Source organism: Balaenoptera ricei, chromosome 8 (assembly GCF_028023285.1).
Source record: "Balaenoptera ricei isolate mBalRic1 chromosome 8, mBalRic1.hap2, whole genome shotgun sequence".
Lineage (NCBI taxonomy): Eukaryota > Metazoa > Chordata > Mammalia > Artiodactyla > Balaenopteridae > Balaenoptera > Balaenoptera ricei.
This window is the reverse complement of record NC_082646.1, coordinates 67,420,517-67,448,508: the sequence shown is the minus strand read 5'-3', so window position 1 is coordinate 67,448,508 and position 27,992 is coordinate 67,420,517. Positions and strand designations below refer to the sequence as shown.

The following is a 27,992-nucleotide window of genomic DNA, read 5'->3' as shown; positions in this document are numbered from 1 at the left end:
AACAAAATAATTTAACGGTGTGTGTGTCTTTGTGTGTCTAGAAAAGTTGAGTAGATGGAAACTAAGGAAGGAGAAGATGTACCTCAAAATTGTAATCTAACAGTACTGTGATTTCTGCTTTCATCTAGTAAGAAGTAGAAAATAATATAAGGAAGAAGTTCATTTTTCTTAAGATTATTTACTTGGTAATAAAACTCAAGTTAAAAATCACTTGAAATCAAAGCTTGCTGATTGTGTTTTCCCTCTAGATTCTTTGTTATCAGAACAGTCTCTAAGATAGTGATAACATTATCCAAATTTAATCAGAGGATTTAAATTCTAAAGTTTAATCACATAAGAAAAGAAATGTGCTTTTCCAGGGGATACATCTTTGTCTTTTTTATCCTACTATAGTAGTGAACTGTTACATGCAGGACATCTAGAGCTGGATGACTGTTGCCAGCTTTCTAGGTGCCTGGCCTGCCCGGCTGCCTCTGTATGTCCCTAAAACTGCTTACTGTTCCTCTACCGAGGCAGGTGCTTATATTTTCTGGAGATATCCATGACTTCCCACATGGGCTTTCGGCTGTTGCACATGACCTAGTACAACTATGCCTAATGCAACTATGTTGCACATGACCTAGTACAACCTTGGCATAGTTGTACTACTTACTAAATACATATTAAGTGCCAGGTACTATGCTAAGTGTTTTCCATATCAAATCTTCCCACCTCCTTGGGGCAGAGCTAAGCTGACATGAAATTAGCACGGACGGTACACCATAATTTTCTTAGTTTTGCTTTCATAATATACCTTCTGAATTACCAAGGTTGTGGTGAATGACTACTACCCTTCATGATTGGGAGCTCATTTTTTTCTTTTTTTATTGTGGTAAAACACACATAACATAAAATTTACCATCTTTACTGCTTTTAAGTGTACAGTTCAGTGACATAAAATACATTCACATTGCTGTGCAGCTATCACCACCATCCATCCCCATAATTCTTTTCATCTTGTAAAACTGAAACTCCATACCTATTAAACAATATCATTCCCCATTCACTTCTCCCCCTATCCCCTGGTAACCACCATTTCATTTTCAGTCTTTATGATTTTGACTACTCTAAGTACATCATATAAGTGGGATCATACAGTATTTGTCTCTCTGTGACTGGCTTACTTCACTTAGCATGATGTCCTCAGGGTTCATCCATGTTATAGCATATTGCAGAATTTCCCTTTTAAGACTGAATAATTGTATGTATATACCATGTTTTGCTTATCTATTCATCAGTCGAAGGACACTTGGGTTGCTTTGACATTTTAACTATTGTGAATAATAATAATGCTGCTATGAACATACCTACACAGATATCTTTTAAAGGCTCTGCTTTCAGTTCTTTTGAAGTAGAATTGCTGGATCATATGGTAATTCTATTTTTAATTATTTAAGGAATTAATCATACTGTTTCCCACAGCAGTTATACCATTTTACATTTCCACCAACAGTGTACAAGGGTTCCCCTTTCTCCACATCCTCACCAACACGTGTTACTTTCTGATTTTTTTTTTTGAGTAGCCATCCTAGTGGGTGTAAGGTGGTATCTCATTGTAGTTTTGATTTGCATTTCCCTAATAATTAGTGATGTTAAGCATCTTTTCATGTGCATATTGGCCATTTGTATATCTTCTTTGGAGAAATGTCTATTTCAGTCCCTTACCCATTTTTAATCAAGTTGTTCTGTTGTTGTTGTTGTTGAGTTTTAGAAGTTCTATATATATTTTGGATATTAATCCTTTATCAGATATATGATTTGCAAATATTTTCTCCCATTGTGTGGGTTGCCTTTTTGCTTTGTGGATTGTGTCTTGATGCACAAAATTTTTAATTTCATGAAGTCCAACTTGTCTTTTTTCTTTTGTTACCCGTGCCTTTAATGTCATATCTAAGAAATCATTGCCAAATCCAATGTCATCATATTTATATACGACACTAATCCAAATCTCTTTAGACCTGTGTAACACACTATAAAAATTGCTTTTTAGTGATTACTTCAGGTCACTGAAAAGACTCTACAAGCACTATAAAGGTGGTTTTCCTTTCATCTCTGATAAAGTGAAATCCAAGAATCATTAGTGTCACCAAAGCTGTTTTTAGAGTAGCTAATCTATAATTTTTATCTAGGAACAATATTCAGTTCCATCAGCGGAGGAATGAGTTACTTTAGAACACGTGCTATTTTGGGTAAATGTATAGCATCTTTGCCTTTGTCACTCTATCTCTGGAATCTGCCAAGACAGTAGGGCTTGGGCATTGGAACCAGTGGTTGTCAGTGCCTCTTCCACCCTCACTTGTTAAACCGTTGCATTATTCCAAATGTCAATTCTCTCACTCTAGATCAATTTGCTTAGATCAAATTCCTCTGTGCTCCAGGAGGAATCTTGTACATACTAATGAACAAAGAGAAAGAAACAGTATAGATCATCTACTCTGAGCAGTATAAGTCAAGGGAATGACCTCTTGTAAATTAGATTTCAGTTAATGGGTATCTTTATAGAAATGTATCCTTGGGCTTCCCTGGTGGCGCAGTGGTTAAGAATCCGCCTGCCAATGCAGGGGACACAGGTTCGAGCCCTGGTCTGGGAAGATCCCACATGCCGTGGAGCAACTAAGCCCGTGAGCCACAACTACTGAGCCTGCGCTCTAGAGCCTGCGAGCCACAACTACCGAAGCCCGCATGCCACAACTACTGAAGCCCGCATGCCTAGAGCCCATGCTCTGCAACAAGAGAAGCCACTGCAATGAGAAACCCGCGCACCACAACGAAGAGTAGACCCTGCTCACCACAACCAGAGAAAGCCCACACGCAGCAACGAAGACCCAACACAGCCAAAAATTTAAAATTAATTAATTAATTAATTAATTTTCAATAAAAAGAAATGTATCCTTAAGACAGAGATTGCATAATAGATTGAGGCCAAATCACAAAATTTTAATATCCAGCAAAACTTTACAATATCCTGATTAATTTTTTTCTAATTAACCTAGGATTAAAACCGTAAACATTTTGGGGAATTCCCTGGAGTTCCAGTGGTTAGGACTCCATGCTTTCACTGCCAAGGGCCCGTGTTCAATCCCTGGTTGGGGAACTAAGATCCTACAAGGCATGTGGCATGGCTAAAAAAATAACCTTAAACATTTCGTTTCAAACCACATAGTTGAAAATCTTATTTTGGACTACTTTCCTGCCTTGATAAATACAGTAAAATAAGCACAATTGGCCAAACTTTTTATTTCAGAGTTTTTTAGAACTTTGGGTTTATTATTTGAAATACAGTTCTTACCTAGGAACAGAGATTCTGTAGGTAAAGTTTCAATAACCTGCCGAATCTTAGCTGAGCCTAAAACATGCCCTGCAAGGTTTGGAGTTTGAATTTGTCATTTTTCTGAAATCTCGCAAGTACTAGGGATAAATACTATACCTGTGGTTGCTAAAGAGTAAAAACTCTACATGACATAATAGAGATTTATTTCCAGACCACTCAAGGGCCCACATATTTTGAAAGAACAAAATTCTAAGATAATGAAAGAACTTTAACACTTGCTTCTAGGTCATTATAATAGAAGTTGACCCATCCACTAACTTAGTCTAAACATATTTCTTTTCCGTGTCTCAATTTACATATTTGTAAAAACAGATTTCAAAAGAATATTCTCTGAGAAGCAACTAATAAAAATTATTTTCTGTTTAACTTTATTCCACATATAATAATTGCATTTTAAAGTGTTTTCTAATTTAAGACCTTTCAAAGTAATATATGTATATAAGTCAGAAATATAAAGATTACATGGTTTATAACAAAAAACAAAGGTCTCTGCCTTACTTCCAAGATCTGCTTTCCAGAGACAATCATGTTCAATTGTTTAGATGTTTCTTTTGGTATTTGGCTTAGTGTTTCTAACATGCTTTTAATTGCTACTCTTAATTTTACAATGTTAGACGTAATCAGTTGACTTGGAATATGAAAATTTAGATCTCTTACTTTCACCACCATACCACCTCTACATATTCTTACTTATAAATTCCCTCCCTCCTTCCATTCCACACAAATACCACCCCACCTGGCAAAAAGTCTGATGCCGTAGTGATTTCTAATCCTTTGTGTAACCCATTTTTTCCTTGTGCTCTTTTATAGGATTCTCTTTTAAGGATTAAGTGTCCCTAATGATATACTTTAATGTGGTTCTTTTTTCATTCAGTTTGCCAGACATGAGATGGCTCTTTCAATTTGAAAATCCATGCCCTTCGATTTATTTATTTATTCATTTATTTAATCATCTGTTTTTCCTGCTTTTCTTTCTCGAACTCCTACTAGTCGGATACTAATGCCTAGACTAGTACTCTATTTTTTTTCAATATTTTATTATGAAATTTTTCAAACAGAGAGAAAAAATTTTTTAATTTACAGTAGACATCCATAAACCTACCATCTAGAGTCTAGTATTAACATTTTTTCTATCCTTTCTTTACACATATCTATCCATCCATCAATCCATCTTATTTTTTATGTATTTTAAAGCAAATTATAGTCAACATATAATTCCAGTACTTGAACACACATGTCGTTTTGTAGTGAGAATTGTAATTAGAGTTTGCATTTTCTTCTTTTGAGGTAAAATTTACATACAAACTTATGTGTACATTTACTAAGTTTTTTTAGTACTTTTTTTAAAAAGTAAATTTACTTTATTTATTTATTTTTGGCTGCGTTGGGTCTTCGTTGCTGCATGCGGGCTTTCTCTAGTTGTGGCGAGTGGGGGTTACTCTTGGTTGCGGTGCACAGGCTTCTCATTGCGGTGGCTTCTCTTGTTGCCGAGCACAGTCTCTAGGCACGCGGGCTTCAGTAGTTGTGGCACGCGGTCTCTAGAGCGCAGGCTCACTAGTTGTGGCGCACGGGCTTAGTTGCTCCACGTCATGTGGGATCTTCCCGGACCAGGGCTCGAACCCGTGTCCCCTGCATTGGCAGGCAGATTCTTAAGCACTGCACCACCAGGGAAGCCCTTAGTAGCTTTATTAAGGTATAACTGACACATAAACTTACATAGTTAAACTGTACAATTTGATTTGATAAGTTTTGACATATATATATGTATGTGTGTGTGTATATACATACACATACACATTCCCCCATGGAACCATCACCACAATCAATATAGTGAACATACCCATTACCCCAAAAGTTTCCTCATGTTTCATTGTAATCTCTTCATCTCATCTAACCTTCACCCCCATCCCCAGGAAACTACTGATCTAATTTCTGTCACTACAGAATTTGCATGTAGTTAGCATACTCTATGGTTTTATATATAAATGTAGTTATACAGTATATGATCTTTTTTGTCTGATTTCTTCAGCATAATTATTTTGAGATTCATCTATGTTGTTTTAGTTTATTCCTTTTTATTGCTGAGTAGTATTCCATTGTAAAAAAAAAAAAACCCACAGTTAACCTTTTGGTGACATTTGTTGTTTCCAGATTTTATCCATTACAAATAAAGCTACTGTGAATAGTTGTATACAGATCTTTGTATGGACATACATTTCATTTTTTCTTGGGTAAATACCTAAGAACGGAGTGGCTGGATCATATGGTAGGTGTATGTTTAACTTTTTAAGAAATGGCCGAAGTTTTTTTCCAAAGTGCTACCATTTTATATTCCTTTCAGTAGTGAATGAGAGTTCCAGTTCCTCACACACTAATGTCATTGCTTTTAATTTTAGCCATTCTATAGATATGTAGTGATATCTCATTGTGATTTTTATTCACATTTCCCTAATGACTGATAATGTTGAGAGTCTTTTCATGTGCTAATTTGCTTTCTGTGTATCATATTTGGTAAAGTGTCTATTCAGGTATTTTGCCCATCTTTTAAAACTGAATTGTTTGTTTTCTTACTGTTGAGTTTTGAGAATTCTTTGCATATTCTGGATATAACTCCTTAGCAAATTTATGATTTGCAAATATTCCTAGAAGCTTTAGAGTATTAGGTTTTACGTTTAAGTCTATGATTCCTTTTGAGTTAATATTTTTATATGGTACTAGATATGATCAAAGATTCAATTGCTCTGACACCATTTGTTGCAAAGATTATCCTTTCTCTACTTAATTGCCTTACACCTTTGTCAAAAATCACTTCTCTATATATATGGGGGGTCTGTTTCTGTATATTTTGTTCCTTTCATCTATATATTTACCTTAACATCAGTCTTGAATATCATAACTTTATAATAAAAGTTTAAAAATCAAATAGTGTTTGTCCTCCAATTTTGTTCTTCTTTTTCAGAGTTATTTTGGCTATTCTAGGACCTTTGAATTTCCATATGAATTTTAGAATGTTTTCCCATTTCTATAAAGGAAAAAGCCTTCTGGGATTTGGTTTGGGATTACATTGAATCTTTAGATAAATTTAGAGGAACTAACATTTCAACAATATTGAATCTTCCAATTGATGAATGAGATCAATCTCTCTATTTATTTAGGTCTTTATTATTTATTTAGGTCTCTCAGCTTTTATAGTTTTCAGTGTCCAGGTTTTAACATATTTTGTCAGGTTTATTTAACCCCTAAAATATTTTAGGTGTTAAAATATTTTAACAGGGGGCTTCCCTGGTGGTGCAGTGGTTGAGAATCTGCCTGCCAATGCAGGGGACACGGGTTCGAGCCCTGGTCTGGGAAGATCCCACATGCCGCGGAGCAACTAGGCCCGTGAGCCACAATCACTGAGCCTGCGCGTCTGGAGCCTGTGCTCTGCAACAAGAGAGGCCGCGATAGTGAGAGGCCCGTGCACCGCGATGAAGAGTGGCCCCCGCTCGCTGCAACTGGAGAAAGCCCTCGCACAGAAACGAAGACCCAACACAGCCAGAAATAAATAATATTTTTTAAAAAAATATATTTTAACACCTAAAATATTTCATTTTTTATGCTATTATAAATGGTTTTGGTTTTGTAGTTTCAGTTTTCATTGCTAGTACATAGAAATACAGTTGACCCTTGAACAACACGGGAGGCTTAGGGGCACCAATCTTTTATGCAGTCAAAAATCCACATAAAACTTTACAGTCCACCTTGTGTATCCATGGTTCTCTGTTCACGGATTCAACCACCTACAGATCATGTAGTACTGTAATACATATTTAGTGAAAAACTCCACATGTAAATAGAACCGCACAATTCAAACCCATGTTCAAGGGTCAGCTGTACAATTTACTTTTGTATATTGATCAAGTATCCTGCAACCTTGTTTAACTCATTTAACAAGTAGCTTTTTTGTAGATTCTAGCAGATTTTCTGCAAAGACAATGATGTTATCTACAATAAAGACAGTTTTACTTCTTCCTTTCTAATCTGGATGCCTTTTATTTGTTTTTCTTGCCTTATTTCACTGGCTAGAACATGCAGTACAATGTTGAGCCTGTACTCTTCCTGATCTTAGGGGAAAAGCATCCAGTCTTTCACCATTAAGTATGATGTGTAGCTGTAGGTTTTTCATAAGATGCTTTTATCAGATGGAGGAAATTCTCTTTTATTTCTAAATGCTAAGAGTTTTTATCAGGCATTTCGTCATATGCTTTTTCTGCATTTAATAGTCATATGGTTTTTCTCTCTCAGTTTGTTATGGTGAATTACACTGATTGATTTCAAATATTAAACTCACCCTGAGTTCCTAGGATAAACCTCACTTGGTCATAAGGTACAGTTGACCCTTGAACAATGTGGGACTTAGGGGCACTGACCCTCCTCACAGTCGAAAATCCACATATAACCCTACAGTTGGCCCTCTGTATTCAAGGTACCACATCCTTGAATTCAGTCAACCACAGATTATGTAGTACTGTAGTACATATTTAATGAAAAAAATCCATGTGTAAGTGCAGTTCAAACTTGTGTTGTTCAAGGGTCATGTATTATTCTTTTACTGTATGCTATATTTGATTTGCTAAAATTTTGTGTAGAATTTTCGCATCTGTGTTCATGAAGCATATTGGGCTTTTTAAAAATTTTTATCGAGGGACTTCCCTGGTGGCTCAGTGGTTAAGAATCCGCCTGCCAGTGCAGGGGACATGGGTTCGATCCATGATCTGGGAAGATCCCACATGCCATGGAGCAGCTAAGCCCCTGAGCCACAGCTACTGAGCCTGCACTCTAGAGCCCGCGAGCCACAACTACAGAGCCCGTGTGCCACAACTACTGAAGCCTGCGTGCCTAGAGCCCATGCTCTGCAACAAGAGAAGCCACTGTAATGAGAAGCCCACACACCGCAATGAAGAGTAGCCCCCGCTTGCCGCAACTAGAGAAAGCCCACGCACAGCAATGAAGACCCAATGCGGCCAAAAATAAATAAATTTATTTTTTAAACAAAGAAAAGAAAGTCTTGTATAAAATCTTTATCAAAATATAGTTGATTTACACATATTGGTTTATTTTTGTAATGTCTTCTGGTTTTGTTATTAGTATAACACTGACCTCATAGAATGAGTTGGGAATTATTCCCTTCTCTTAGATTATTTGGAAGAGTTTGTGTTGAAGCGGTATTAGTTCTTTCTTAAAAGTTTGGTAGAATTCCTAGTGGAACCATGTGTTGAGAGTTTTCTTTGTGGGAAGATTTTTTTACTCAAATTTCAATTTCTGTAATAGATATGGGCCTATTCAGGTTATCTGTTTTCTCTTGTTTGAGGTTTGGTAGTTTGTATAAATATCTTTCAAGGAATTTGTCCATTTCATCTAATTTGTCAATATTGTCAATAACAAAGTTATTCATACTATTTATGATCCTTTTAATATCTGTAGAATTTCTAATAATGTTACTTCTCATTCTTGATAGTGGTAATTTTATCTTTTTTCTTTTTCTAAGCAGTCTGACTAGAGATTTATCAATTTTATTAATCTTTCCAAAGAACCAGCTTTTGGTTTCATTGGTTTTCTTTATCGATTTTCTGTTTTCTGTTTCATTGATTACTGCTTTAATCTTTATTAATTCCCTTCTTCTGCCTGTTTTGACTTTAATTTGCTTTTCTTTTTCTAATCTAAGTACAAGCTAAGGTCATTGATTTGAGACCATTCTTTTCCAATACAGGCATTTATTGCTATAAATCTCCCCCAAAGTATTGCTTTAGTGGCATCTCACAAATTCTGATATGTTGTGTTTTCATTTTCATTTAGTACAAAGTATTTTCTAATTTCCTTTTTTATTTCCCCTTTGATCCATGAGTTATTTAGTTTCCAAATATTTGAAGATTTTTCTAGATACCTTTCTGCTATTGATTTCTAATTTAATTCCGTTTTGGTCAGAGAATATACTTTGTATGATTTGAATCCCTTTAAATATATTAAGACTTATTGCCCAGAGAGCAGGTTTTCTTGATAAATGTTTTTTATGCACTTGAAAAGCGTGGGTTTTTTGCTGTTGTGCTATCAATGTCTATCAGGTTAAGTTAGTTGATAGTGTTATTCAAGTCTATTATATCCTTGCTGATTTTCTGCTTACATTTCCATTAATTACTTAGAGATATTGAAATCTCCAACTATAATTGTGCATTTATTTCTCTTTGCATTTCTATCAGATTTCATTCATGTATTTTGAAGCTCTCTTGTTTGTACATAAACACTCTGGGGTTTTATGTCTTCTTGATTAATTGACCCTTTACCATTATGAAATGACCTTCTTTATCTGTGGTAATGTTCTTTGCTTTGAAATCATCTTCTATTAACATAGCCACACCAGCTTCCTTTTGACTAGTGTCAGTATACTATATATTCTTCCATCTTTTTTTTAAAGTAAACTTTCAGAGCATTTTGACATTTACCAGAAGTTGCTAAGGCAGATAGTTTCCATGTGTACTTGCACAGTTTCTCCTGTCAGCAACCTTTTTTTTTTTTAGGTGATAAAATAAAGTATACATAACAACCTTTTTTAAAAGTTTTGTTGAGATATAATTCACATGCCATAATAATGCACCCATTCAAAGTATACATTTCAGTGGTTTTTAGTGTATTCCCTTTCACCATAAGCAATTTTCAAACATTTTTATAACTACAAAAAGAAACACCATACCCATTAGCTGTCACTACCCATTTCCCCTCATCCCCCGAGCCCTAGGCCACAACAAATCTACTTCCTATCTCTATGTATTTGCCTGTTCTGGACATTTCACGTGAATGAAGCCATGCAATATGTAATCTTTCATAACTGGCTTCTTTTACTTAGCATAATGTTTTCAAGGTTCATCCATGGTATAGCATGTATCAGTACCTCATATTTTTTTACTGGCACGTATTACATTGTACATATATACTACATTTTATTCATCAGTTGATACACATTTGGGTTGTTTCCAATTTTTAAATTGAGATATAATTCATATATCGTAAAATTTACTCCTTTAAAGTGTGAAAAGGGCTTTCCTTCTCTATGTAGTAGGGGGTTTCAGCTTTATCTGATCTTCAACATTTGTTACTGCTTATAAATCCATTTTATGACGTCTAAAATTTTATTAACATCATTTATCTGGTGTCTGTTTTCTCATTCTCTTTGTTCTTGTATATTTAAAAATTGTTTTTCTTTTGCTGTCATTTCAGTGGAGTTCAGGGAGCGAAAGAATATTCAATCTGCCACATTTAATTTTAAAATCTCTTAAAATTATTTTTGAAGAAGGAAAATAAATTGTTCAAAATTCCATTACCTTTAATTCATTTTCATTTTGTCTTTTTCCTCCCAGTCTTTGTGTACTTACAGACATAATCATAGCATAATTGACTTGTTTTTCTGAAATATAGCATAAGCACTTCATTCATAAGCACAGTATCATATTAACCACTTTAATGGTAGCATAATATTCTTTTGTGTTAATAATATACCATCATTTGTCTAACCTTTCATCTCTATAGTTAGACATTAAAATTGCTAACTTTGGAGAGGGTATAGCTATTAAAGATAATGCTATAATAAACATTTTTGTTGAGCTTTTGGGCCATTTGCAAGTACACCTAGTAAGAACTATGACTCACCAAATTCCTCCATTTCCTGTGCCAGGACTCACTGATGCCTTTATTCTATTGCTCCTTTTGCAGTTACACCTCAGAGAAAATACCTTGTTATGTATCTACTAGTCTTTTTGCTGATTATATTCTCCCAATCAGGTCCTTTATCCTCCCGGTTTACAGTGCTGTTATAAACAACATCATTAGGTTCATCAGTCCACAGTTTCCAGTAAACACTTATGGATAGATTTTTTTTTGGCTTGTTTCTAAACAGGTTTAAGAATAGTTAAATCAAATATGTTTTAAAATCTGTGAGTTTGTAAAAATATGAATTTAAAAAAGAAAAAGTAATTGTTCATCTGTAATAGATGCTGGAAAAACAAGTCTTTTTTTTTTATTTTTGATGTTTTTTTGTTAATTTTTTAAATTTATTTTTGGCTGCATTGGGTCTTTGTTGCTGTGCATGGGCTTTCTCTAGTTGTGGCGAGCGGGGGCTACTCTTCATTGCGGTGCATGGGCTTCTCATTGCGGTGGCTTCTCTTGTTGCAGAGCACGGGCTCTAGGTGCATAGGCTTCAGTAGTTGCAGCACGTGGCCTCAGTAGTTGCAGCATGTGGGCTCAGTAGTTGTGACTCACGGGCTCTAGAACACAGGCTCAGGAGTTGTGGCACACGGGCTTAGTTGCTCTGTGGCATGTGAGATCTTCCCAGACCAGGGCTCGAACCCGTGTCCCCTGCATTGGCAGGTGTATTCTTAACCACTGCACCACCAGGGAAGTCCCCAAGTCATTGTTTTTAAAACTGATAAATGAAGGGGTAAAATCATGTTTTTATCCTGCTTTCTAATATACACTATATGTTTGGGTCTCCAAACAGTTGATGAGGGGAAGTTTTTCTTTATAGAAATATTCTAGCTAATAAGTGAGGAAGTAATGGTAGAATGAAAATATTAGTATTTTATTGCTCCTAATGATTAATGAATCTAGGCATTGGCCATCAATGGCCTTTAATATTACAGAAAGAAAGACAACCAGATTTGCCTCTTACAATAGTATCTCCATGAAATATTCTTGCCAAACAATCAAGCCTGAATCTGATCATGCTTCTAGATCCAACTACCAATTTGCAGGAAATGCAGAGGACAAAAGAATATGTCACATGAGACCATTGGGATGCAGTCAGCAACCATCAGACGGATGGAAGTTCTGTTGGACAAATAATCCAGTTTCTTCAAAAAATAGATTGCAAGTGGTGGGGCAAAAAAGAGAGGCAGACAGACAGGTAGAGAAATCTGTAGATTAAAACCAACCTCAGAGATATATAAACTAATGTAATATATGGACCTTATTTGGGTCCTTCCTGAGTCAAACAAACTGATTGTAAAAAAGAATAAAAATAAAAAACAAGGAAAAAAACAAAGAAAAACTTTTTAACATTCATAAGATATATTAAAAATTTAAACACTGACTAGATATTTTATATTAAAGAATTGTTAATTTTTTCAAATAGTAGATTTGTAAAAAGTCTGTGTGAAATAATTTCTCATTAGAAAAATAACCAATGTACAATAACCCAAAAATGTTTATTGGTACAGATAACAATGGGAATATTTCTTAGGCTCCTCTCAAGTAGTTCCAGGAACAACTATTAAATAGTACTGAAACGAATAATCGAAGTTGACAGTTGACATGAACCATTGTTTATAATAGCTGAAAGGTAGAAACAATACAAATATCCATTAACAGGAACAAGGAAATGCTATATATTCATACAGTGGAATTTCACACAATAGTTAAATTGTGATTAAGAAATTAAATTCTTAGCTAAACTACCTGGGTTTGAATCCCAGCTCTGGTTCCACCATTTCCTGGCAATATTCTCTTGGACAAATTACTTAACTTCTCTGTGCCTCAGTTTCTTCCCCTTTAAAACAAGGGTAATAATAGTACTTATCTCAGTGGATCATAAGATTGCTATAAATACTAAGTAAGTAGACAAATATATATAGTGAGAGATCAGTACAAGTTAGTTATAATAATAATAATAATTATTATTATTACCTTAATAAGTCTAGCAACATAATATGTGAAAAGCCAAGTGGCAGAATAAAACACAATATGGTACCATTTATATAAAGTTTAAAAACCTACCAAAAAGGGGCAGGGATTTAGATCCTGTTTTGTGTTTTTAGGAATACGAGACCCAGGCAAAGGACTTGACAACAAGCTAGTATTTGATTTCTACTAAATTCTGGGCCACAAAGGAAAGAAATTGATTCATCCTCTCTTCTCTCAATATTTACTAAGCAGCTTCATACAGAGAATCATTAGAAGGATACGTCGTTTAAGGACTTCAACCCTGTCATTCCAGCTACTGACACTGGCACATCAAATGAATACTGGGCAATGTTTGTGAATGAATATACTTCTTGTGTAGAAATTTTGTGCCTGGATCTTCTAAGCAGCCCAGGAGAGGTTTAGACTATTACGCATTTGCGTTTACTTGCACTCTTCAGTATCAGGTAGTAGAACAGGAAAAACTATGGTAGATTCTCACATTACCTCCGTTTAACTAATTGGATTACTCACCTTTCTGTAAACCCCACTGACTAATGAACACAGTATTCATTGTTGTAGGCCACTCTCTTTCTGTCCCTTCTGAGTTGTTTGTTTACAAAGAGCCAGGTGTTGTGTCCCAATTAATTATATAGTTGAATTAAATATTACATAAATCAATGAAATATAAGGTGTATACTTTGAAAAGCATTAATAAGGAATAAAATGCAATATAATCCTGTATATTCTTTATGGATATAAACAGGTATAAAAACATAAATAGGAATGAAAAATACCTAATTCAGGATCATTGTTGCCTGTAGGATAGGAGAGAAATGGGATCAACAGAGGTACACAGTAGGCGTCAACCAGATCTATAATGTTGTATGTCCTTTGTTTAAAAAAAATGCACAGAGCAAATATGTTTAAGATGTGGTTAAGAGTTGATAAATATAGGTTTTGAATACACGTTTTTCCCATTCCTGTCTTCCTTTTGTTTGTCTCTCAAGACTAAGCATTTCACCAGAATTCATCAGAAAATACTCAGAAGTTAATTCTTAAAGTGACTTAATATGTGGACTTCACAGGCCAGTATAGAATCATAAAAGGGCTGGCTGGCACCATCCCTGAACTGTGCAGTAGGGTACACTTGTATTCCAGTGTCCAGAACTGGATAGGAAATACCCAGCAATTTAAACAGTGAATCTTTGTATTCTAATTATTCTTTTTAAGAACATGACATATTTATGGAATCACTCCTCCCAGGAGCTTTTTCTCCTGAAATCTGGCTTCCCTCTGAACTCCCTAATTGAAGCCTTGGGCCTGGAGAGCAAACGTATCTAGCCAGACAGTCCTTAGACAGTCCTCTCATACTGATATCTTAACCTTCCCTTGACCAACTCGTCTCTGAGATGACTTGTATCCATTTATTTGGATTTGAATCTGGCCTGCTGGTTAATGAGCCCCGTGAAGTTTATTCTCCATATCTTGTCCCATGCTGGGTTTCCTTTGAATGCTTTGTGGCAAATGAATTGCATTGCTTAATCTAGTACCTTCAGAGCTATTTTTTCTAGATAAGGAAGTCAACGTATTCTTAAACATCTCATAAAATTGCATGGCAAAATATCACTTGTTTATTTAGGATAAAATCATAAGAGTTATTATGAAATATAAAGTAAATATTATTGCCAAAATTGAAGAGGAAAAAAAGATGCCATTTGACAACAGTATCACCACCACCCTCAAACCTTCAGTGTGGATTGAGTCTCATCTGTGTACAAAATAAAAGGTCATAAAGCTGGCATATGGGCCAATTCGAGAAACCATCTTGGGAGAGTCTTTTTTTCCAAACCAAAACAGTGATCAGAATCATGAGATAGTTTTATCTACAGGTGCTTATTTTCTTTGTTTACTAAAACTACTATTAACACTATCATAGAACATAATGAATCTGAACCGCTAAGCAATATCATTGCATCTTTCTCTAGATAATTATAGTTTTGTTTTGTGAAATATCTTAGTTTTTGTATCTTACAGAAATGACATAGAATAATGGAAAACCTTGTCTCTTTTCCCTATTCTTCTACCCATCTTGCTGTGTGACCTTGGGCAAATCCATTTTCTTTATGGGGTCTCTCAAATGTACAGTGAGGGCATGCAGTATTCACCTTCCACCCAACTTTCTAGCCCAGTCAGAATGCATGGCTCCATTTTTGCAATTCTTATTAAAAAAAGCCTTATATGGATGGAATCTAGGCAGAATAAGGTGCTACTGCCCTCTGCTGGCCCTAAGAACACACCTACCCACCAGTGCAGTGGCTCTGCCCATCTGAACAGCAAGGAACTCAGTGCCCCTTGCTTGCACATGAGAAGACATAGCAGGAAACCACAAAGAAAGGAAGCACATTGCATCTTTGGAAAAATAATAATATTTAAAGAATTGGGGAATTAATGATTTCTTATGCATGTATCAGATGCCATCACCATTTGTGACTGACTTGCCACCAAAAAGTGCTTATCCTATAATCCCTTCACCTTGCTGTCGTTCTCACCTAGTAAACAAGCTGTGGGTTCTGACCCTTTGGGCCACTGTCACTGTTACACCATTTTTCTGCCTTAGAACACATTCAGTCCACTTTTGTTCAAAAGATTTAGGGAAGTTTTTACATATTCACTTGTAGTTTGTGAATAAACAGGTAGATAATAACTGGTATGTGCCAAGGAAAGTGAATATGCAGCATCAGTGAGAAAACTGCTGAAAGAGGAAGGCAGGGCTTCATTAGACTCTCAGATTCCTACAGCGCTCTGTCAAGTTGTAATAAGAGATTTATAATTAATTATAACTTTCTGTTTTGTTGATGATCCTAAAAGGACTATATGTGAGAAACTGATAAGGATTTGTTAAGAGCTCAGTTTTTCTGAGCTCATCTATATTAATATAATTTCAGAACTCCAAAATATTAGAGTCTGTTGTTACATTGTGTTTGTAAGAAATGGTGCTGCCTCTAACTATACTCAAGGGAAAGGCAGTTGAGAATTATGCTTTTACCTTGTTTAAATTTTATGTCTTTAAACTCTCTTTCACAATAGGCCTGTGCACTGCCACTGAGGTCATTGTTATTTCTTAGAGTGGTTGGGGCAAAAAAAAAAAAAAAGTTCAACCCACATCCCAAGTGTCCTCAAGCAGAGTATAGAAGGAGTATGTGACTCACAGTATCTGTGGCTCACAGAACCACACACATTTTGTCCTTGATTCCCATAGGTAGAGAGTAGCTGTGTCTTAAATGAGCAGTCTTTGCACAGCTTCCCCTTGGGGATCTCCTGATACTTGCTTCATGGTCAGTTCCAGCTTATAGCCCCTAAAAGAGTTATGGACGATCATCCCAACAGCAGTGCATAGGCCTATCTTGAAAGGGACTTACATATGGGATGCAGAAGTACACAGACTCTACTAGGCAAAATCACAGCCACCCCACTTCCAACTATATAAGTACTAAATTTCATGGTATACATGGTGCCTATTCCAGTTGTAGGTTTAGTCTGTTCTGAACCAAGAAGGAAATTAGCATGTACTGAGCATATAATTTTTACCAGAAATCTTATACATTTGTTATGCATCCCTAAGAAATGAACCAACTTTTTGCTACATAACTGTTATGTATATAACCTTAATAGTGATCTTCAGTGTCCAACATTTTAGAAGAGAATTCGCTTATTAAATTACTTCAAAATAAAACTTACATTATCAAAAACTTTAGCTCTACTGATAGAAAACAAATTAACTCAATTCTAAAGAATAAAACAGAAGAAAAATTATCTGTTTATTGAAAGTATTATCAGGTATTTGCTGAGAAATAATGGATTTAAAATTTTTTGAAACATCTTTAACTTTTAGAGGTGAAAGCAACAGCTATGGAAAGGTGACTCAAATCATTTACTGAAGTTTGGCAATTGTAAGTTGTCTGTAAAATTTAAAACGCAGCATTAATTAAAATCATATCAGAAGTTTCAAGGCATAATATTACTTTGGGAAACAAAATCCTAAAGTAAAGGAAAAAAACAGATAGTTGTGCTAAACAGTACTTAATTTATTTATGATTTGCTTTCAGTTTCTTTGCAAGATAATTTGCTATAGTAAAAAGAGCAGGGACTTTGGAAACAAACTTTGTGCTTGAAACCTAGTTCCGCCACTTATGTAATTGCTCTACGGCCTTGGGCAATCACTTAAACCTTGAATTTCTGTTTTTTCTTCTTTAAATTGGCAATAATAATGTGCATCTTACAAGATTTTTAGTATAAATGAGATGCATAAATATTTATGAAGATCCTCAAGTGACTGCAGAGTTAGTTTTCTTTCCCTCTGTTAATCACAGAGTAGGGTTTACTCTTACTTAGAAGCCCAGCAGGAAGTTCTGGAAAGGAAGGTTTGGTTTGAGATTACCTTCCCACGCCCAGACTTGGTTACCAGAAAATGCCCCAGAAGCCCGGGACAGTCATCTATGGATTATGTGAGCCAGACAGCAGCCTCGGTAGGGAGGTAAATGGCTGGAGTGAGCAGGAGGGAGGGTGCAATTCCTCTTGAGTCCCAAATTCATGATATGCCCTCATTCTGTGTGCAAGGCGAAGCTGTAGGCTCACTCGCATTTCAATTAGTGTCCCCCTAACCCCACCAAAATGTACTCTACTACCAAGTAGAAGAAATTTTGAATTATCTGGAGTTTTATATTTAGGTTGTCATGAATTTTATTATATGTCCTAATTGTAATAAGAGCTACCAACTCTACAGTGCTTGCTGTATGCACACAGTACAGTGTTTAGGTACTTTTCATATATTCTCTAATTCATATAATTCCTTTGATTTTTAGCTGTTGCTAAAATATCCATTTTAATAGATAAAGTGACAGAGACCCTGAAGGATTTGATAGCAAGCCCAAAGTTGCCAGTTAAAAATATGTAAGTTGCTGATTGCTAAGCTTGTACTGCCATAAGATATTGTTTAGATTAATCCTTTTATCACATTCATGATTATCTGTGGCCCCTGTAACCTTCTGAACTGTCATGACTCTGTCAGCCCCATGGTGATGTATATTGTGTGTTCTCACAGAAACTGGCCCCTGGAGTCAGCCAGTTTGCTTACACCTGTGTACAGGACCACCCCATTTGGACGAATCAGCAATTTTGGGAGACAACCTTTTACAATGCGGTGCAGGAACAGGTTCGATCCCTGTATCTCTCAGCCAAGGAAGACAATCATGCCCCACATCTGAAGCAAAAGGTAAGATAAAGAAAGGTACTTGTGTGGGGCTGGGGTCCTGCCTTCAAGGAAAGCTTACTCAGGTATTCCCAGGGCCAAAGGAAATCTAGCCACTTCCTATCAGTGTATTTGGGGTTTACTTTAGGAAGCCCTCTGGTGAGCATCTTTCTCCTGTTGATTTCTGACATTTTTTTCCATAATAACTTCTTACTACAGTTCTGTAGCACTAGAATTGTTTTATTGTATTTTAATAAATAAGAATTCCCTGGAAACAATTATAGGAAGTTGAACAGAAAGAATAAACCTAAAATACCTAGGCAGATGTCTTTATGCAATTAACTTCTTGAAGAAATGTCAAATTAAAGTCAGTTGACTCTAAAATAAATGCTCAAAAGTATGCCAGCAATAAATCTAGGTCTTCTTTTAGGAGTATTCTATATGTTTCCATATATTTTTATCACCATAAAATAAATTTAAGGAAACTATCAAGAAAATAGTTTTAAATAAAGAAAATTGGTTTTAATTTGAAAGAGCAGTTTAAATTTTTCTGAAATTTTGAAATGTTATACACTAGCTGTCTGGTCTTGGGCAATTCACTTTACCTTTCTGTGCCTTATTTCTACATTGGTAAAATCAATAGATAAGATTATTGTAAGATTTTAATGTCTAATACAAGTAAAGGACATTGAAGAGTTCCTGGCACATACTAAATAATAACTGTTAGAAATTACTGTCCTCATTAATTGAACTTAAAGCAGCACTAAGGGCTGATTATCAGTGTTGATTCACTTGAAGAGTAGTTTTTTTTTTTTTTTTTTAGTTTTTTTAATTTATTTTTTTATTGAAGTATAATTGAAGAGTAATTTTTTTTTAAATTTTATTTATTTATTTATTTATGGCTGTGTTGGGTCTTCGTTTCTATGCGAGGGCTTTCTCTAGTTGTGGCAAGCGGGGGCCACTCTTCATCGCGGTGCACGGGCCTCTCACTATCGCGGCCTCTCTTGTTGCGGAGCACAGGCTCCAGACGCGCAGGCTCAGTAGTTGTGGCTCACGGGCCCAGTTGCTCCGCGGCATGTGGGATCTTCCCAGACCAGGGCTCGAACCTGTGTCCCCTGCATTGGCAGGCAGATTCTCAACCACTGCGCCACCAGGGAAGCCCCTGAAGAGTAATTTTTAATCCTATTTGCTGGGCTAATACATTGCTGCTGATCCTTTCCTCCATTTTAAATTTGCCTTATATTATGTGAGATAAATGAACCTCGATAGCTAACTGAAACTACCTAGTATTCACATATTTCTATGACCTCAAATAATTTTAAACATATTATTGATCTATTATTGAGTATGATAAGAACAGAAACTTTAATAACAAATAGCACTATATGACATCTATCTGATATTTCAAATTATTGTTGTACAGTTAGCTTTAATTGTTTTCTCTTAATTTAAAACTCTGATTTTTCTTTCAAAACACCAGATGCACTTGGAAAAGGGGTAACTTGTAGCAGATCCAAAGAGTATTAGCTCGAAATCGTATTCTAGAAATAATTGGCCTGGTGGGGTGCTTCTGATAATTTTTAAAGAAGATGTGGTGCTAACATTGGTATATCTCAAAAACGTTCATAGAGCACATACATGTCACTGCTTCTGTGTCCTCTATTCTATAAAAGTCTGTCTCTGAGCCCCAGTTTAGGTATGAGTGAGACTATAGATATACCAGCTCTTCATAAGCTGTAAAGTGCTGTGCAGATGTGGGTTACTGCTGTTGTTTAACTCTTCAGCCTATAGGAAACCCCTCTTAAAAATCCCATGGACACCTATATACCCATGTGGTGATAATGTTTGATTCCCATATTTACAAAGAAACCTAGCTCTATTTTTTTGTGACTTTGGTCATTCTATCTTCTTCTCCAAAGAGCAGAAGAAAAGAAACATAGCAGAGTATTAGAAAATACTTCTGGCACATTTGACCTGAGCATTAATAGGTACTTCAGGTCAACAATTTGTTATAAGTGGCAACTTGAAGCGGATAGAGCCATAGAGATAAATCAATGCAGTGAAATGTTAGCAATGAGAAGTGTGTTCATCTTTGTTTTGCTGCTGCTTCCTTGGGTTTGTCATGTGGTTCCATTCAAGGCCTGTTGGAGCTCAGAAAAAAAGACTAGGTTTCATGTTGTTGTTGTTATATTTTGTTTATATATTTTCATTTTTACTGACATAGGTATTTGATAGATGAATTATTAGAACATCTTCCATGTTTTTTGAAGCTCATGTGAAGTGATAGATTTGGATTTTTTTAATTTTTATTATTTTTTTTAAATTTTGGCTACGTTGGGTCTTCGTTGCTGCAGACAGGCTTTCTCTAGTTGCGGCGAGCGGGGGCCACTCTCCGTTGCAGCGCACAGGCTTCTCATTTGCGGTGGCTTCTTTTGTTGCGGAGCACGGGCTCTAGGTGCGAGGGCTTCAGTAGTTGCAGCACGTGGGCTCAGCAGTTGCGGAACACAGGCTCTAGGGAGCATGGGCTTCAGTAGTTGCAGCATGCAGGCTCAGTAGTTGTGGCTCACGGGCTCCAGAGCAGAGACTCAGTAGTTGTGGCACACGGGCTCAGTTGCTCTGCAACATGTGGGATCCTCCCGGACCAGGGATCGAACCCGTGTCCCCTGCATTGGCAGACGGACTCTCAACCACTGCACCACCAGGGAAGTCCCAGATTTGGATATTTTTGCTTTGGTTTTTAGGGTAAACTGCCTGATGACCAATATCAGGAGAAGACAGCAATGGACCTGGCAGCCGAGCAGCTACGCCTTTGGCCTACTCTGAGCAAATCAGCTCAGCAGGAGCTGGTGCAACGTGAGGAAAGTACTGTCTTCAGTCAGGCCATTCACTTTGCAAACCTCATGGTCAATCTGCTAGTTCCACTAGATACAAGTAAAAACAAGCTCCTAAGAACGTCAGCACCAGGAGACTGGGAAAGTGGGAGCAACAGCATTGTCACAAACAGGTACCAAATGTGGACACACAGAGACCCTCCTATTCTTCTTGGCTTAGCACAGAATATAAAGTATTTCGGGTAAATATTGCTACACATATTTCAAAAATTAACCATTTTCCTCATCTTCAGACTTGCTCAGCTTTTCTCTATTAAAAGACTTTCATACATCCAACTATTGTTAATCATCTCCCATACTCTCTTCTCTTTTATGACCTCTGATTTTTCAAATGTCTCAACCACTACTGATCCAGCCCTTCAGTTACTTTCCACCACAGCAATTTACAGAAAGCACTCTGGAAAATTACTAATGAACTCCTTCTTGTCAAAGTGATTACTTGTTTCTTGGCCCTCCTTTTCCTCAGTTTATCCATTGCATTTGCCTATAATCATGTCCTCAACCATTCCTTGCTCTTAACCCTACTACTTCCCATACCACTGAGAATAAAACCATAAGGCCTAACAGGATCTGGCCCCTGGCTATTGCTCAGACCTTATTTCCTATCACTCTTCTATCAACGAAACTGGTATCCCTGTTCAACATTCGAGGCATGATACTGCCTCAGGGCCTTTGTACTTCTTGTTCCTGCAATCTGGAATACTCTTCCTGAAATAGGCATAAGAATCACCCCCTCACTTCATTTAGTTCTCTGCTCTAATGTCACCCACCCAGAGAGGCCTTCCTGACTTCCCTGTCTTAAGTAACACATCTATCACTTGCTCATACCTTTTTTTTCTTTCATGACATTTTCTACAATCTGATTTACATAGTGAGTGGCTAAGGCACCTAAGTTCGTTAATGCTTTGGGATGGTGTGATGGCCAAATTCACTGGTTTGCTTTACTTCTAACACTGATTCAGCTAATGTGGTTGGATGTGGAAGAAAGAGAAGTGAGTAGTTTAGAATTGACAGTGAGTCTTTTCCATGACTATCAGTCTAAAAGAAGTCATAGGAGGCAGGAGTATTTATTGAATTTAAAAAAAAAAAAAAAAGCAGCACGGGCAGGTATTACACTTTCACATCTGCTCCATTTCAAATTTATTCCCTTCTTTTACATGATTTTTATCACCTACAGACAAATGATGGCTTCAAAGTGACCAAAATGGTTGTGATTCACTGACAGAAAGAAAAATATTGGCAAGAGAAGGGTTCATAGGACAATTTTGTTCTTCCATTTGGAAAAATACGCTACTTGCTGAAAAAAGTTCTTTTACTTTGCCTACCAGGGACATGTCGCCCAGTTGCCAAAGGCCAAAGATAGCCATATTACTTTGTCTGGCTCCATGTGGCAATTAATTTGGAAGGACAAGTTTTTTTAGAAGGTTCAAGTATCAGATAAAATTTAAAGTCTCTTTTTGTTTTATTTTCTGTGGTTCGTGAGTTCCTCTTAGAAAAATGACAGAAGGTATTCCTTACAAAAACAAATCTGGATCCAAAGAACAATGCCTGACAATAGCTTCCAAATGTAGGCAAACAGAACATCATGTTTCACCACCATCACTTATAGAGAAGCCATGGAGTTAAGTGAGGTTTCTACTTGAGTATACATCCCTTTGAGCAAGTTTAAATTGCTATGGAAGATCACTGTGATATAGTAGTCATTTGTTTTACTGACCATGATTTCTTTCCTGGACTTTCTTAGTATTGCAGGAAGTGTAGCTGAGAGCTATGATACAGAAAGTGGGTTTGAAGATTCAGAGAATAATGACATTGCCAATTCTGTTGTGCGTTTTATTACCCGATTTATTGACAAAGTTTGTACAGAGAGTGGAGTTACTCAGGATCACATCAAGAGCCTGCATTGCATGATACCAGGTAATTACTTTGCAGATATTAAAGAACCAGAATATTAGAGATAACTGAATAAGAATTATTCGTATGGGTCTATTTTCTCCAGCATAATACTTGGCTTCCATGCAGTTTAGCCATGCTATTTATTTTTGTTTTGATTAGTTTTTTTCAATAGTTTTAAATTATAGTAAAATATATCATAAAATTTGCCGTTTTAAACTTTTTTAAGTGTAAAATTCAGTGGCATTAATTATATTCACAATGTTGTACAACTGTCACCACCTGTCTATTACCAAAACTTTTTCATCACCCCAAACAGACACTCTGTACCCATTAAGCAACAGCTCCCCATTCTCCACCCTCTAGCCCCGGTTACCTCTAATCTACTTTCTATCTCTATGAATTTGCCTGTTCTAGATACTGCATATAAGTGAAATCATATAATACTTGTCCTTTTGTGTCTGGTTTATTTCATTGAGCATGTTTTCAAGGTTTATCCAGTTGTAGCAGGTATTGTAACTTCATTTCCTTTTATGACTGAATAATACTCTAATTGTATGGTTATACCACACTTTATTTATCCATTCATCTGTTGATGGACACTTGGATTGTTTTGACCTTCTGGCTGTCGTGAACAGTGCCACTATGAATATTCATGTACAAGTATCTGAGTCTTATTTTCAGTTCTTTTGGGTATATACCTCGGAATGGAATTACTGAGTCATATGGTAATTCTGTGTTTAACTTTTTGAGGAACCACCAAACTATGATAAGTTTTTAATTCTAAAATATTCAGAATTTGTTTTAATTCTGCTTGTTTGGTACTCTTTCATTTTGAATACTCTGATTCATCCCAGGAATTGTAGCTATGCACGTTGAAACCCTAGAAGCAGTGCATCGAGAGAGTAGAAGACTTCCACCTATACAGAAGGTAATTATTCCAGACTACATGCTTTCAGAGTATGAAATTTCTTAAAAATAGCAACAGTAGACAGTTGTGCCCCCAGAAAGTACCTTCTCCTAACCTTCTACAGAGACCAGCTCTAGTTTTAATGATACATTAAACTTTGAGAGGAGTTTACATGTAGATCCTCATAAAAAAAGATACTGAAACAGAATAGTGGATCAACAAAGGAGCAATAATAACCTCTTGTTGAGTCTACTTTTATAGGCAAGGCATAAATTATGAACATTCGAACTTCCAAGCCCAAGCCACGATTTTATGCCCTGCCTATTTCCCCCCAAAAATGACTTAAGGCAATTACCATAAAATCACCAGTTTCCTGAATCTGTATGCATTACAAGCATACATCGCAAACATCTGGGAAGTCTATTAAAAATTGAGAGGCCTGAATCCCAACCCAGCCTCCTGAATAGGAGTACCCTGGGACTTGGCCTGGGAATCTGTACTTTAACAAGCCTCCCAGATGATTATTTTGCAGTTAGTCTGGCACCAGTCTGTGGGACTAGGGTTCAAGACCCTCTTACCTATATAACAGAACTACTAAAAATAAATTCAAAGGAGAAATCAGAAGCCAGATGGAAAGGAGAGATAATTCTATCAGAAATCTGACACACAGTGATCATTATGGCTTTACATTTAGCTCTGGCTTTACATTTAGCTCTGAGCTTCCTAGAGCCAACAAAAAGAATAGTGCTGATTTATACAGTTTTTATTGCTCAGTAAAAAAAAAAATCATAAGCATATTAGGTCTTCAGGAGAGATGGATTTTTTTGTCTAGCACTGAACACTTCAGGGGAGTGTATCATGTGGTTCCTTACTTCCCAAGATGTATAAATGGTCATAGCTTGACCATTTTTTGTGTTAATCTTTATAAAAGGCTAAGAAAGGCTCTTTAAAGATGCATCCATTTTTAAAAAATATTTGTTTTTTCAATTTTCAAATTAACAATGCTTTTATATAAAATTGAAACATTAAAGAAGCACACATTGTACAAAATGAAAGTCCCCCATGGTCCTCCTCACCCTGACCTCTACCCTTAACCATGATAGCACCACCTTCAACAGTTTGATTCATATTCTAAAAGGGGATCATAATATACACACTGGTTGGTAGCTCTTTTTTTACTTAGCAATGTATTCTGGCATCTTTCTATGTTTACATATATAGATCCATGTCATTCTTTTTAATGGTTGCAAAATGTTCCATTGAATAGTTATCTCAAAAAGTTTAGTAATTTCCAATGATTTTACTGTGAATAAGCAATGCTGAGAAGAATCTTTTTACATTTGGATATAGAAACATCATTTCTGCCTCTTCCCAAATCTGTTTACTCATTTTGGCTACTTGGGAAGTCTGGCTCAAATTTTTTAGATCTGTAACTGCAAAGATAACCTTGGCCTAAGGGTTGGAAATCCCACTAGAGTTGTGTTTAAATTAACTGTCTCTGTTGCTAGCCCAAGATTCTTAGACCTGCTCTACTGCCAGGAGAAGAAATTGTTTGTGAAGGTCTTCGAGTCCTGCTGGATCCTGATGGAAGAGAAGAAGCCACTGGAGGCCTTCTTGGAGGCCCTCAGCTCCTGCCAGCAGAAGGAGCCTTGTTCCTCACCACATACAGAATTCTGTTCAGAGGCACTCCCCATGATCAGCTAGGTATGGCTCATATAATGCCATCAGAACAGGGTTATCTATGTGCTACATGAGGCTTTGATTCCATCTGTGTGCAGTGATTTGCGGGTCAGTTCAGATTCAGAGTAAGCCTTTTTGCCACACAGCTTTTTTTTAGAACTTTTGTCTGTCAAAGCTAATGATAATTTGGATCATAGATTCTTATTTGAAGAACCAAAGGTATCTTCTAGAGAGCAAACCACGGTTCATCCACTGAAACTATAATAATTTCACGAGGCAGCATTTTGTGACTTAGGGATATTCATAGTATCCAGCTACTAACATCCTCTGCTGATTTGCCCCACCTTCCGAGTCCTGCAGTAAACTGTAAGGCTGAGGTTTTCCAGACTCATGATCCCTTTTGTGGAAGGGTGTGCTAAGCATTGCAGGGCTGTACAGCACTAACTAACTAACCCCACTTCTCTCATTCCATTTCAACTAACGCCATTCCTCTCTTAGCAGACCTCTCTTCTATTCAGTAAACTCCCTCAACTTCTATTTTCTACTACGCTCTACAATCTTCTGTATTAGAAAGGAATAGCATACCATATCAAGTCCGAATTATCTTTTTTAAGTCTCTATATAAACTAGTCTCTATATAAACTATTCTGGTTGATAGGAAAAGCATATAAGGTTTTGGGTAAAAATATTGGACTCCAAATCAAGAAGCTCAGGTTTAGATCACTGTTGACCAATCTTGATATCTCAAGTGAGTCCCCTAACCTCTCTGAGTTTCAATTTCCCCTTTTATAAAATTAGGGAATTGGACTTGCTTGGTGATAATGCAGTTGCTCTCAGCCTTGACTGCGTATATGAATTATCTGGGAAGCTTTAAAAAAAAGGTTTTTTTTTTTCTGGGCCTAACTCTCAAACAATTGAATTAGAATCTGTAATAGGATTCTAGGAGGGGGAGGACCCAGGCATCTGTGTATTTTTGTTACATACTGAGGATTGAGAAACATTGGGATAAATGGTCACTAGAATTCTTTCCTCATCTGAAATTATTTATTCAATAGCATTTGATGAGTGTGTACTATGTGTTGTGCACTTTGTTAGACAGTGGAATTCAGATGTGTAAACTGTATTATCTTCAAAATCTCACAGTTGTATAATCCCTTGCTTAGATAGCATCAAGATGGTTTATTGGTCATAAAGATTGCTTACCACATGAAAAGCAAAAAGCTCGTAAAATTCAATAAAGAAAATGAATCAGCAGGAATAGTTGTGCTCTTTTGAAAAAGAGTGAAAAAGAGAGCAAAATTTCTCAATCCTCTCCTGTCATGTTACTGTAAATAAATTACATTTGTATTTGTAAGCAAGTATATTTTTAAAACTAAATATCTAGTACTTAAAGCATTTTTTTGTACTAAAACCTTTGTGAACTCAGTGGCCATAAACATATATTTTGGGCATATAAATATATGAGATACTTGGTCATTTAAATTGCTCTAATTTATGTCTTTTAAAGAAATCAAAGCCGTATTTAGTGTGAAAGCTTGTATTGGTCTCTTGTTTTTTCCTGACAATTTTTGGGTTAATTTCACATTTTAGGAAAATTATTTTCATCAGAGAAAAGTTTTGTATTTGCCTCTTTTATTTTATTTCTCTTTTAAAGTTAATTTAAATTTTAAAATTTCTCCTTTAATGCCACATAGAAATCTGATCATTTGACATGTGTTATATAAGCATAAGTCATTTAATACATCTTAGAACTTAAATCCTGTGTATGTCTTGATTTTGTTTAGTCTCTGGGTATGAGTCTAATATAAGAATTTTCCAGGTTAGGAATTTAGAAGTTCAGGGACTGAGGAATTCTGATAATAATAAGTAGATTACTTAATATATGGGCTCTTAAGTCAGATAAACCTAGTTCAAATCTTACCCCCTTTGGCTTACTAGCTGAGGGGCCTTGCCCATTGCTACTCCTTTCTGTTACTTGTACCGCTGCCTGAAATGCCCACCCTTTTCCCCTCTGCAGGTCCAAACCTACATTCTCTTCAATACTTACCTTCTCTCTCACTTCTTCCAGCAATCAGTCTCTAGCCATCTAGCATGCAGAAGTCTTCTCCTCTTCTGAAATATTTAAAGCCATGTTGCCTCAAACCTAGGAGCTAATTGCATGTTGTTGTATTCTGTATTCTGCATGTGACTTTCCTCCCCCATGGGGAACTGTGAGCTCTCCGAGGGAAGCTTCATGTGTGCTACTTCTTTTCTAGATGCTCATCTTCATACCCTCAGGTAGTTGATAAATAA

General features: G+C 36.3%; 1 protein-coding gene across 5 annotated transcripts in view; it reads left to right on the top strand.

The window, feature by feature from the left end:
• The window catches only part of SBF2 (SET binding factor 2), a 470,059-nt gene that overhangs the window by 376,102 nt on the left and 65,965 nt on the right, over positions 1–27,992 (top strand). For 4 of the 5 annotated variants that reach the window (XM_059931111.1, XM_059931112.1, XM_059931108.1 and 1 more), the window contains exons 18-22: positions 18,180–18,350; positions 21,068–21,330; positions 22,962–23,134; positions 23,968–24,041; positions 25,529–25,724. In XM_059931111.1, coding sequence (XP_059787094.1) covers positions 18,180–18,350; positions 21,068–21,330; positions 22,962–23,134; positions 23,968–24,041; positions 25,529–25,724 — 877 coding nt within the window. The remainder of the gene's footprint in view (positions 1–18,179; positions 18,351–21,067; positions 21,331–22,961; positions 23,135–23,967; positions 24,042–25,528; positions 25,725–27,992) is intronic. The other variant, XM_059931110.1, reaches the window with a different exon arrangement.